This window comes from Apaloderma vittatum, unplaced genomic scaffold, assembly GCF_000703405.1.
Source record: "Apaloderma vittatum isolate BGI_N311 unplaced genomic scaffold, ASM70340v1 scaffold1198, whole genome shotgun sequence".
In the NCBI taxonomy this organism is placed as follows: Eukaryota; Metazoa; Chordata; class Aves; order Trogoniformes; family Trogonidae; genus Apaloderma; species Apaloderma vittatum.
This window is the reverse complement of record NW_009728806.1, coordinates 359-10921: the sequence shown is the minus strand read 5'-3', so window position 1 is coordinate 10921 and position 10563 is coordinate 359. Positions and strand designations below refer to the sequence as shown.

At 45.7% G+C, this 10563-nt stretch overlaps 1 protein-coding gene across 1 annotated transcript; it reads left to right on the top strand.

Annotated features, from left to right (window-relative positions):
• Positions 1-1000: 1000 nt before the first annotated feature.
• Positions 1001-9929, top strand: PDE6D (phosphodiesterase 6D, cGMP-specific, rod, delta). The gene is made up of 4 exons (XM_009874184.1): positions 1001-1084; positions 5842-5967; positions 6809-6914; positions 9303-9929. Exons 1-4 carry the CDS (start codon positions 1003-1005, stop codon positions 9382-9384), a joined length of 396 nt encoding a protein of 131 aa, XP_009872486.1. The 5' UTR covers positions 1001-1002; the 3' UTR covers positions 9385-9929.
• Positions 9930-10563: the final 634 nt, after the last annotated feature.

Genomic DNA, 10563 nt, shown 5'->3' with positions numbered 1-10563 from the left:
TCTGCATTGTCCCTCTTCTGTTTCTCTGCCTCCTCACTCAGTCCCTGGGTCTCTCCCATTCTTCCAGACAGTTTCCAGTCTCTTGTCTAGGAAGGACTGAGTACGAAGAGTGCGCTGCCGTAAACCAGCCAAAGGAAACACCTGGAAAGGCGTCTGTTTGCGCAGCCTTATCTCAGAGATCCTGCTCCTTTCGGGCTGCTGCTGGTCACACCTGTGACTCCTCGGAGCTGCCCTGATGAGCGGTGGGGCCGGTGGCTGCTGTGGGGCCTCAGGCTTAGCAAGGGCTGTAGCCCTGCTCAAAACAGCACCGGGCTCCTCGTTCTGCTGTGTCAACGTCCGAGTTATGGCACAGGAGAGATTTTACAAAGGTGCACTTAAGATCATTTTTAATTGTCCCTTGGAGAATAAGAGTATTTCACACTCACTTATAACTTTAGTGACTAACTCACTGATATGAACTCTTCGAAAGCTGGTGCAGCTTCAGTTGCTGAGAGTGAAAAGAGAGGATCTCTCTTTGCTTAGCACTCAGCAGCTGAAGGATTCCCCTGAGTGGCAGTTACCAGGTCAACAGCAATAGAACAACCCTTGATATTAATGTTTTGTAAACTAGGAAAACAAGCTTGCTCAGGTGTTACTCTTTTTCTAATGTTATATCAGAAGCACTTCTAGCATTTTTGAAATGCTGGAGAACAGCAATTGTTTATGTAGAATTATCTGTTATTGTTGGCAATGTTCTTGCTTCTCTGCAGCACAGCGACTTTGCCTTTATCCTTTAGAAGTGATGGAAAATGATAAATGAGGTTAACAAGCTCCAGTCCAAAGTGAAAACTCAATCTGTGGCTGTACAACTCTTGCTGCATTCATTCGGGTCAGGGGTTGGTTTGTTCATTTGTTTTACTCAGCTGGGGTAGCCTGTTTCGGGGCTTAGCAAAGAATACTAGGTGTAGCATTTAGGAATGTAGAGAGCTTGTTTTCCTTAACTGCTTCCCAATCAGAAATTGGATGAACCTTCGGGATGCAGAAACAGGGAAAATCCTCTGGCAAGGAACAGAAGATCTGTCTGTACCTGGAGTGGAGCATGAAGGTACTGTGCGTGGCCTCACTGGGCATTTTGGGACTGGGCGGTGCTCACGTGTAGGTCAGCAGAGCTGTGAGCGTAGCCCTCCTTCAAAGGGCAGGCGTCCTGGCTGTGACTTCACACCTTCAGAGGCTTCCACCACAGTAACCTGGGCACACGTGGAGAAGGGTGGGAAGGGCTCAGCAGCTGGCAAAGAGGGCAAGTTAAACAACGCTAAGCGGGGAGCTCAGCTGAGTAAGGAATGAGGGGCCAAGCTTTGCTAGGTTGAACGTTGGTTCCAAAATGAAAAGCAGAAAAATATATTGACTTTCTCAGTGTAACAACAGTGTCTACTCAAGGTAGAGATCAAATGGAGAACCAGTGGGGAAGAGGAGTACAAGGTTACTACCTCACCTGGCCACAGCTGTCCTAAAATTCTCCTGCACTAATTTTGACCTCTGCTTTAAAATGTTAAACATGGCACACTTATTCTACTCTCCTGCCACTGTGCCATTGCTAGGAAGGCCTGCTGCTCTTCTGCTTCTGTCCTCGCCGAGTAGCAGAGGCCTTCACTGTCCCTTACTCCGCCCCATTTGTGACAAAGCGCTTTGATAGGAAACGTCCCTTGCCAAGAGCTTTGCTTCAGCTCTATGAAGAGTCTGCGCTGAATTAATCGTGAAGGTTTTTCTATTAGGTGAGCGCCATAGCTGATCTCCAGTAAGTGGAGTGAATTCAATCATTTAATTATGCTGGTGACATTGATGCATTTTTGGTTAAACATCTGTGTCCAGAGAGCATACAGATCTGTGGCAAAACACCTGTGAGTCCGCAGTAGTCTTCTGGCAATATACCTGGTTTCAAGGCTGGCATAAGGTGCAAGAGAAGCAAGTCGCCTTCTCATTTCGTTCCCAGTCAACATTCACCTGCTTTATGACCAGAGTTCTTTAAGAGGAGCCGTAGTAGGTTGTCTCAGCTTAAGAAGGGGCTGATGCCAGGCATAGGGGATGCAGGTTAGAGTTAGAGGAGAGCAAAGCTGTGACTCAGTGATTACTAAGAGCATTTTTCAAGCTTTGTCTCCTTCAGCCTTGCTAACCTGTTCTCCCACTCTCATACCAGTGCTAACAGCAAACAGCTCTGCCAGTAGGCCTTAACGGATACTTACTCATGCCTGTTGTACAAGATACCTATATTAAAGAAAAACATTCCAGCACATTCATATGCAGCTGCAGGAAAGCAGTTGAAATACAAAAAAAATCAAAAGATGTGGTAATTCATCACTACATTTCTTTGCGGTTTAGTGATGCTTTGCTTTCTTGAAATAACTGTATTGTAACAGGAGACCTAGGAGAAATGAAGGATCAGGCTTCAGAAAGCAGAAGAAAGTCAGCCAAAAGCAGCCCCCAATCTTCCCAGATTTTGTGCTGCAAAAGCTTCTTGAAGGCATGGCTAGTCTCTGAATCCTCTTCACTGTCTCAGCAGACCGCTGCACTGCCGTGGTTCAGTGCCAACTGCAGAGGAGCGTGTTTTGGGGCAGGCAGGACAGCTGGAGCCGTGTCTCAGGAGGGTTTGTTGTATCGCCCCATTTCCCTCCTGCCAGCTTTCTCACTTTGGCAAATCTTAGCACCTCACTGTGTCTCAGATTTTCCTCATCTATAAACAGGAACCCTCACCTCCACGAGAGGAGCTAGGGGAATTAATTAAAACATACTCTGGCATGAGATTAATGTCCGTTGTACAAGGAATTGCTAAGACCTTATCTGGTGTGCAGTTCAGTCATCCATCTAGAAGATAGATGACCGCACACTGGAACAGGTGCAGAGAAGAGCTGTTAGAAGCCACTGAAAGGATTGCGGATGGGAGGATGGTCTTCTGAAGGAGAAAAGGGGGAATAAAAAGCCATTCTTGTATGGCTTAGTAAGAAAAGAAGGCTAAGATGGATAGATTATTCTCAGCAGGCTAAGAAAGATGGGAGAAGTACCCAGGAAAGGTGGATAATCTGACTACAAATGAAAAGAAGGTGTGGGGAAGTGTGGTTCTGGTACAGTCCTGAAATAGAAAGAGTGAAGGCAAACAGAACAATTGTTTTAAAATTAAGGCTGTGTGTGTCTCAAGTCATTATATAGCATTTGCGTGTGTGTGTTCTGTGACCATTCAGGGAAAAATCACAGTCTAGACATATCAAGCAAAGAATCAAATATATAGCAAAGTGAATTAAATATATTTCCTGTAAACAGGACTTCTATCTAAGTACAGGTTTCTTTTAAAAAGGAAGTCTTAAATTTCAATTCATGGTACCATATTACTACCTAAACTTACTATTACCACTTAGATTTAACAAAAAAAAAGAAGAAAAGAATATTAATGTTGTACTGGGTTGCTGCTGAAGTCTTAACATTAAATTGCTGAAAGTCACGAAAAATCGCTGTGTGAGCACCTGAAACTGGAATTAACCAGCTAAACTAGATTTTGACAACAGGAGATTTTCCACGTATCCAGTCAGCAAAGGTCAGTGACAGCACATTCAAAACTGGGAGGCAATCTGGGAGATGCAAATCCGGGAAGATTGGTTTCTTGCGATATGCAAGCAAATCTTGGAGTGAGCTGCTGAGGTCTAAGAGCACTTGTAGAATCCCAAATGTTGTTCCCAGTCACCACAGCCAGCTTTCAGGCAGGAAATACAAATAATCCTTTCATGATCTAAGAAACGGTGTCATTTGAAATATAAAATAAGTTTGGCTAACATAGCTTGCTTTCTTACATACCCCAAATATCTAAGGTAGTTTAATTGAACTGTATGAAAACATAATGGTATGGATATTCTAACTGAATTTCAGTTTCTAGCTAAACGCGATTGGACCCAAAATTACTTGCTTAGTAAATAAAAAATGTGTCATTCATCATCTTCTAATCTAATCCAAATTAAATGTTAGCTGTATGTGTGCTTAAATAAATGTGCAGCTATACATCTTCAAGTTAACAAAAAGCAGCAGTAATATAGAATGCTTACCTGCATTTTGGCATGTTTCTTTCTCTTCTACCTTCTCAGTGGAAAAAAAAAGATATAAAAGTAAAATGAGTTTAAAATAACTGATTTCAATTGTGTCATTCATCATCTTCTAATCTAATCCAAATTAAATGTTAGCTGTATGTGTGCTTAAATAAATGTGCAGCTATACATCTTCAAGTTAACAAAAAGCAGCAGTAATATAGAATGCTTACCTGCATTTTGGCATGTTTCTTTCTCTTCTACCTTCTCAGTGGAAAAAAAAAAAAGTATAAAAGTAAAATGAGTTTAAAATAACCTATTTCAATTAAAATTTTCTGCTTGATGGTGTAATTATCAATTAAAATATCTTAGATCAGGGGTTTAAAGACTATGCACTCCTACTTAAAAATAACCTTTTGTTTTGTAGTTTTACAATATAAACCAAACATTCTCAGCAGTCTGTCTTGAGGATGAAAGAAATGTAATCCCTAAATTGCAGAACGGTTTTAACAAAGTTGTTTTATACTTAACTGCGCGGGGATGTTTATTCCCAATAGGCTGCAGCCTGTACTTGTGAGGGCAGTAAAGGATGGTGCCGTGCAAATTTCTAGGTGAGAAAAACAAGACTGAAAACAATCAGAGAGCTTTTACATTTAAAACTCTTCCCTTACACTTTCGACTTTCTTTTTTACCCCTATTCCTCCATGGGGTAGTACCGTAGCTTCCTATTAAGGTTAAGGACATTCCTTAACCCTGCAGCTCTCTAGGTGGGTTTCAGGTCAAGGTCCTGCTCAGTTCAGCTGTTCTGCATCAGCTGGATTTGCCTGGGCTGTGGTAGACTCTGCCTTCTCCTGCCCAGCAGACTGCTCTCTGCTCCAGGATGTTTCGATACACTTTCCATTTAGGAACAGTTTGGCTCATAAAGCACATGCCAGCTGTATTCCCTCCTCTCTTTAACAAATTTACATAAAACATTTTCTAATACGCAGGAAGGATTATGTACAATCACACCACTGAAGTATGACAGGCTTTGGGAGATCTTTAGTGCGGTGACTCCCCCTGTATTCTCCTGATTAGAACATCGCAGCCTATTCATCAGTGCAAACTGTCCCCTCTCCTGCTCCTCCACCTCTGAAAAAAGCCTTAGGAAATCTCTGCAAGGTACAGTTTGCCAATTGGTGGTGGTGCCTCACCCTTTGCAAGAGCCTGGATGCCCTGGATTGCCAAATTTTACTCTCTCACTCCTACATTCTCTAGTTTGGCACCAGCTTTGCAGCCTGTGTGGGTCTCACTGTTCAGGGAAGAGACACTGTGTGTGCTCTTACAGAACAACTGCCCAGAGCTACGTGAGGTGGGTGAAACTGGGCCGGCGGGCTGAGAAACGGCCGTTTGTGGTTCGCTGGGGATGCATGGTCCGAGAGGGAAGGACGGATGAGCAGCCCTTCAGCTGCTTGTGCACTTCAGCACACCTCCTCAAGTAACGATTTACGTTGCAGCTCATATTTTGACTTGAAGAATTGTGGAGTTTAGTAACAAACGGCTAAGAGGCAGGAGTCAGGAGCTCAGTGTTTTATCCCCAGTTCTGTCACAGGTTTCATTCCTGGCTCAGGGCAAGGTACTTCACTTATTTTCATCTTGGATTGCACTCCTGCAAATATGAAAACAAAGTCACTCGTGTTTGCACTTTTGCTACTGTGATCTTACACTAATCATTATTTCTAAGTACATTATAATAGCACCTGAAGCAGCTGAGTTTGTTTTATTGTGTCCAACTAATGCTCCTTTATCTGTTTCACAGCTCGAGTCCCTAAAAAAATCCTGAAATGCAAAGCAGTGTCTCGGGAGTTAAACTTTTCCTCGGCAGAACAAATGGAAAAATTCCGACTGGAACAGAAAGTTTATTTCAGAGGGCAGTGTCTAGAAGGTACGCGTCTGCTCTGCGTGCAGTCCTACTGCAGCGCGGGGAGCGACCCTCAGCGCGGCAGGGATTAAAGAAACGAAAATGGGTTCAACGTGGTGATTTTAATTTTTCAGAGTAGCACCGAAGCACTCTTCTTGTCAAGACTAATGGGCCACAGTATTAGGGAGAGCATTTCATAAGTGTATTAACACTTCGTTATGTAAGCAAAAAATCTGGGTAATCGTGCTTCGGGGCATAAATCCACCGCAGGCTGCCTGAGGCAAGGAAACAGGTTATTTTAGTCACCCATTATGGGGATTCGTGTGTCTTCCTCAGGAACACCCCGTGCTGGTCACCACCACACTGGAGGCCAGCCTGAAGGAGCCTCTGGTTCTCTTCGGTCACAGCAGGGCCACCGAGTGTTGTCCGTGTGACCCCACAGCTGAACGTTTGATCTCCCTCAGCGGCATTACTCTTAATCTGGAGTGGAGGAGGGGGAGAGAAAACATTGAGCTCCGTGTCTTTTGGGCATCCAGATGTACATTTAGTCTCAAATGGACCCGGTTGCCATCAGCAAAAGGGGGAGCGTGGTTTCTCTGTTCCCCATTAGGTGTGATGAAATTTCCACTGAGCACTGAGGAAGTGCCGTAGCTTTATCGCTACCATCAGCTATTAAAGAAAGGGAGGAGCTGCTTTAAGAGGAGGGTGGGGTTCAGGGCAGTTTAAGATGTACAAAGTAATTTAAGTGTAGAATGTTGGCAGGACAGTTTGGGGAGTTCCCCAGCCTGTCAGGTGAAAAGCAGAAGGACCACTTGTGGATTTTATCTTCTTTCAAATGCCTCTGGATCTTCTTTTTACTTTGCAGAATGGTTCTTTGAATTCGGTTTTGTGATTCCTAACTCCACAAACACTTGGCAGTCCTTGATAGAGGCAGCACCTGAATCACAGATGATGCCAGCTAACGTTTTAACGTGAGTGCCTTGGGCTTACAGAATCTGAGAGCAGGCAGAGAAAAAGCAGTGTGTGGCGTTTCCTTGGGGACCACAGTGGGAACGAAGAGAGGGAGCTGCTACCAACTCTGAATCACCCTCACTGCTGTTAGCCGCTGAGAGATAAAAGGGGCTAAGCCAACCTCATTACCTTCTTTCCCATAGGCCCAATTTGCATTAATAGAGCAATAAAAGTTTAGGAAAAGTAGAACTGATCCTTTATTAGAATTGCTTAATTTTTTTAAAGGTGAACTGTGAAAGGATTTTAAAATGCTTTGTAGCTTAATACCCCTTACATCCAGGAGGGAAAAAAAAAAACGGGTATGTTTGGGCCATGTTCAGATCCAGCTATTGATCACTGACTTGTCCAACGTGTTGTTTTTCATGTAATACATCACGCACAGGAACTGCTTTAGGGCTTGTTTCCTCACTGTACCATTTTGCCAAAGCTTTGTATCTTTTACATTGGATTATAAACTATGTATTTAGTCACCTGGAGTTGTATCTGGGGATAAAATACCCTTAACAAGTAGGAAACAGTCATTTTGGTCACCTGTAATGGGATTCACACACTTTCGTCAGAACCTTCTAGTCCTGGGTAGCGTTGGCATGTTGACGTCCAAGGAGGTCGGCGATCCCTGAGAACAACACATGCCGGGCATCGCTCTGAGCATGGACAGCAAGGTACAAGGGGTGGTGGGATGACAGAAAAGGCTCCTCGAGGGAGGCCCCTGGGAAGCTGCAATCACCAACAAAAAGCCACCCTCCCTCCAGCGCTTGACGAGTGCTGGCGAACACACGAGCACATTGCCAGCAGAGACAGAAGGCTACGGGAATCCTGCTGCCAGCGAGAGGCAGACAGGGAGAGCCAGTCTCACCGCAAGGTCACCGTGACCTCTGGAAGACCTCCCTCTCCGGCATTTTCCCTCTCATTCCCTGTCTGGAAGAAAGCCAGTTGCATAGAGAAGGCACCGGGATGGGAACTACCATCACTGATTTCTATTCACGGCGCATTTCAAACAGAGAGCAGAGGCAGGAGAGAGCCTCAGTGTTTGAACAGGGCTCCCTGGCACAATCAGCTCGGAACCTCATAGGTGCTGCACGTGTCCTCAGCTCCCAGGGCTAGGGGCTTCAGTCTGTGCAGGAAGAGACAGATTTGGGAATCAAAATAAAGAAATAAAGGCACCTGACAAGTTGGTTTTGACTGTCTTGGGAAATGAAGGCATTTTCAGGACGGTGAGAGTCCAATTCTTAAGTTGTCTTGAAGATTTTCCAGTGGCCCATTTTTCCTGGAGTCTGTCCACTTGGAGTGGGCAGCCCAAATCTCACTCCTGTTCATGAACGTGTCCTTAAGTCATTCTTGAGGCTTTTCAGGAGAATCACCAGCCTGAAGAAATCAGCTTGTTTCAGCTGCCAAGACTTGGAGACCCCCTCACTTTCTGATACTCCCCAAGACCTCATGTTTGCCTCCGTGTTTCCACAGCAGGAGAGAAGGGAGATGTGGTGTTTGGAGCTCACCAGAGTGCTCTGCCCAAGGGAGTCCCGGCATGGCTGATTATCAGACTGAGAACACTCCCTGGCATTTGAGTTCAGGCACTGTCCGAGCCACCACAACAACCTCACAAAAATCTTACGCTCTTGCCAGGTTCAGCTTTGCCAGTGTTATGAGAACCAGAGCAGAGATGGAACTGCTGCTTTGATTTTTCAAGAGCTCGGTTATTTTGACATGCTTGGATCACCACGGTGCAAGGGCGTCCAGGTGCTGTAGCGGCCCCAAAGTTCTTTTGTCTTCCAAAATCTCCAAGTCAGCAAGTTAAATCATCGCACCCTTTGTCACGCTCAGATCTGCATTTCCATTGTAGTTTGTCTAAAATACACTCGCACGACTTGTGTTTAAGCACTTCTTGAGGGAAATAACACGTGAAGTTGGTTGAAGTAGCTTGCTCAGCACTAGGGGACAGAGATGGGGAATAAAAAAAGAGTTCCCGAGGTTTTCGCAATTCACTGCGAGAGAGGGACGGGCCCAAAGGTGCTGGGACCGTGAGTTTATTTTTAGCGACAGAAGCGAGCAGAGGTTTGCAGTTTGTGAGCCCTCTCTGCAGCCTGCGGGGTACTGTGCCCAGAAGGAGGTGGCGAGGGAGGGGTGGGGGAACTGCTGCTCCACACAGGAGTGCGTTGGGGAGATCCTTCAGCCCTGATGTCCCCCGGACCAGGACACGGTGCTCACTGCGTGCTGCAGCCCCAAACCAGAGCTCGTGTTGTGGGGGATGAGGTGTCAGCCCGGGACTGTGAGAGCGTTGAGGAGCAGTCATTCTCTACAGTTGGTGCACTCTTCTAATAGCTCTTCTTTCTCCTCTTTTCCTTCCACAGTGGTAATGTTATTATAGAAACCAAATTCTATGACGACGACCTTCTTGTAAGCACTTCCAGAGTGAGACTTTTCTACGTTTGAGATGGGGCTTTTTGGAGCTGTTTTAGTTTTCCTCCATACAGTTCTTGGTGCAGAACCCCCTGACTATCCAGTGGAAGACACTCCTGTAGGTGGTGACCCTGGGGACCAGCTCAACGCGGGTTGTGACCTTTGCCCATCATTTTTTTTGCTTTTTCCTCTGACAAGACCAGACCAAACCCTCAGAGACAGGACCATCTGCTCAGCAGCACACTGGGGAATAGAGGCTGTCTCTGAGCACAGGCAATGGTCATGCAGAACCAATACTGTAAATTATGTTAGTATTATCCTTTGTACATCTCTGGATCTTGGCATAATCTCCTATTTCCACTCACACCAAACTCTCAGTGAGTTTCATTTTTTGGAGGATTAGGTTAACCTTTTCATTTTTCTCATGTTGTAGGTTTTTATCCTTTCACTGGATTTCTGTGTAACTGGTCCACACATCCTCTTACCCTGAACTTGTAAAATAGACTGTGATATCACCTAATGTAATTAAAACAAATTTCTCAATTAAAACATTCCTACCGTCCAAAGAAGGGAAGAAATGTGAGTTCTGTGCGGTTTCTTTCTGTTACAAAAATTGCCTTGCAGCAGGCACAAACTCCTGTCGCGCAGGCCAGCGGCAGAACGGGGCTTTCTGCAGCCCCTCGTCTTCCGCAGTCCCCATGGCCCTGTTAAATTTCTCTGCCTCCAGCTGACCACGTAAGGAAGGGTTTCCTGACTCCTCTGACTTGGGTTTCTCCTTGGCCTCACTTCGCTCGGTTAATCCCTCGGGGAAGTGTGTCCACTTTGCCCAGTTTCTGCAGCAGCACTGCACTTTGTTTTGCTTTTCTAAGTGCCTGGGGACGCTCGAACCCCTCCGGAAAAACCCGTGTTCCCCTGAGCCCACCTGCATCAGTCCTGGGCTGGGCTGAGCTCCCTGAAGCTCAGCTCTGGCTGCAATTGCTGATACCAACAATCCTCCGAAGAGAACAACCGAAACTGCCTCCTGCACCCAGCGCGACCAACGGCCAGTGACGGCGGTCTCTGTCCAGGAGACAAAATGCACCTGGAAAGGAAAATCAGAAAAGGTTGAGGGTCTTGAGAGCAGGCGCTAGAGCGTGTTCTAGGATGCTGGGCACACACAGGTGTCTAGCAGAGGAAGGGAGAATGACTCTCCTTTCGCCTCCAGAGCCTCTT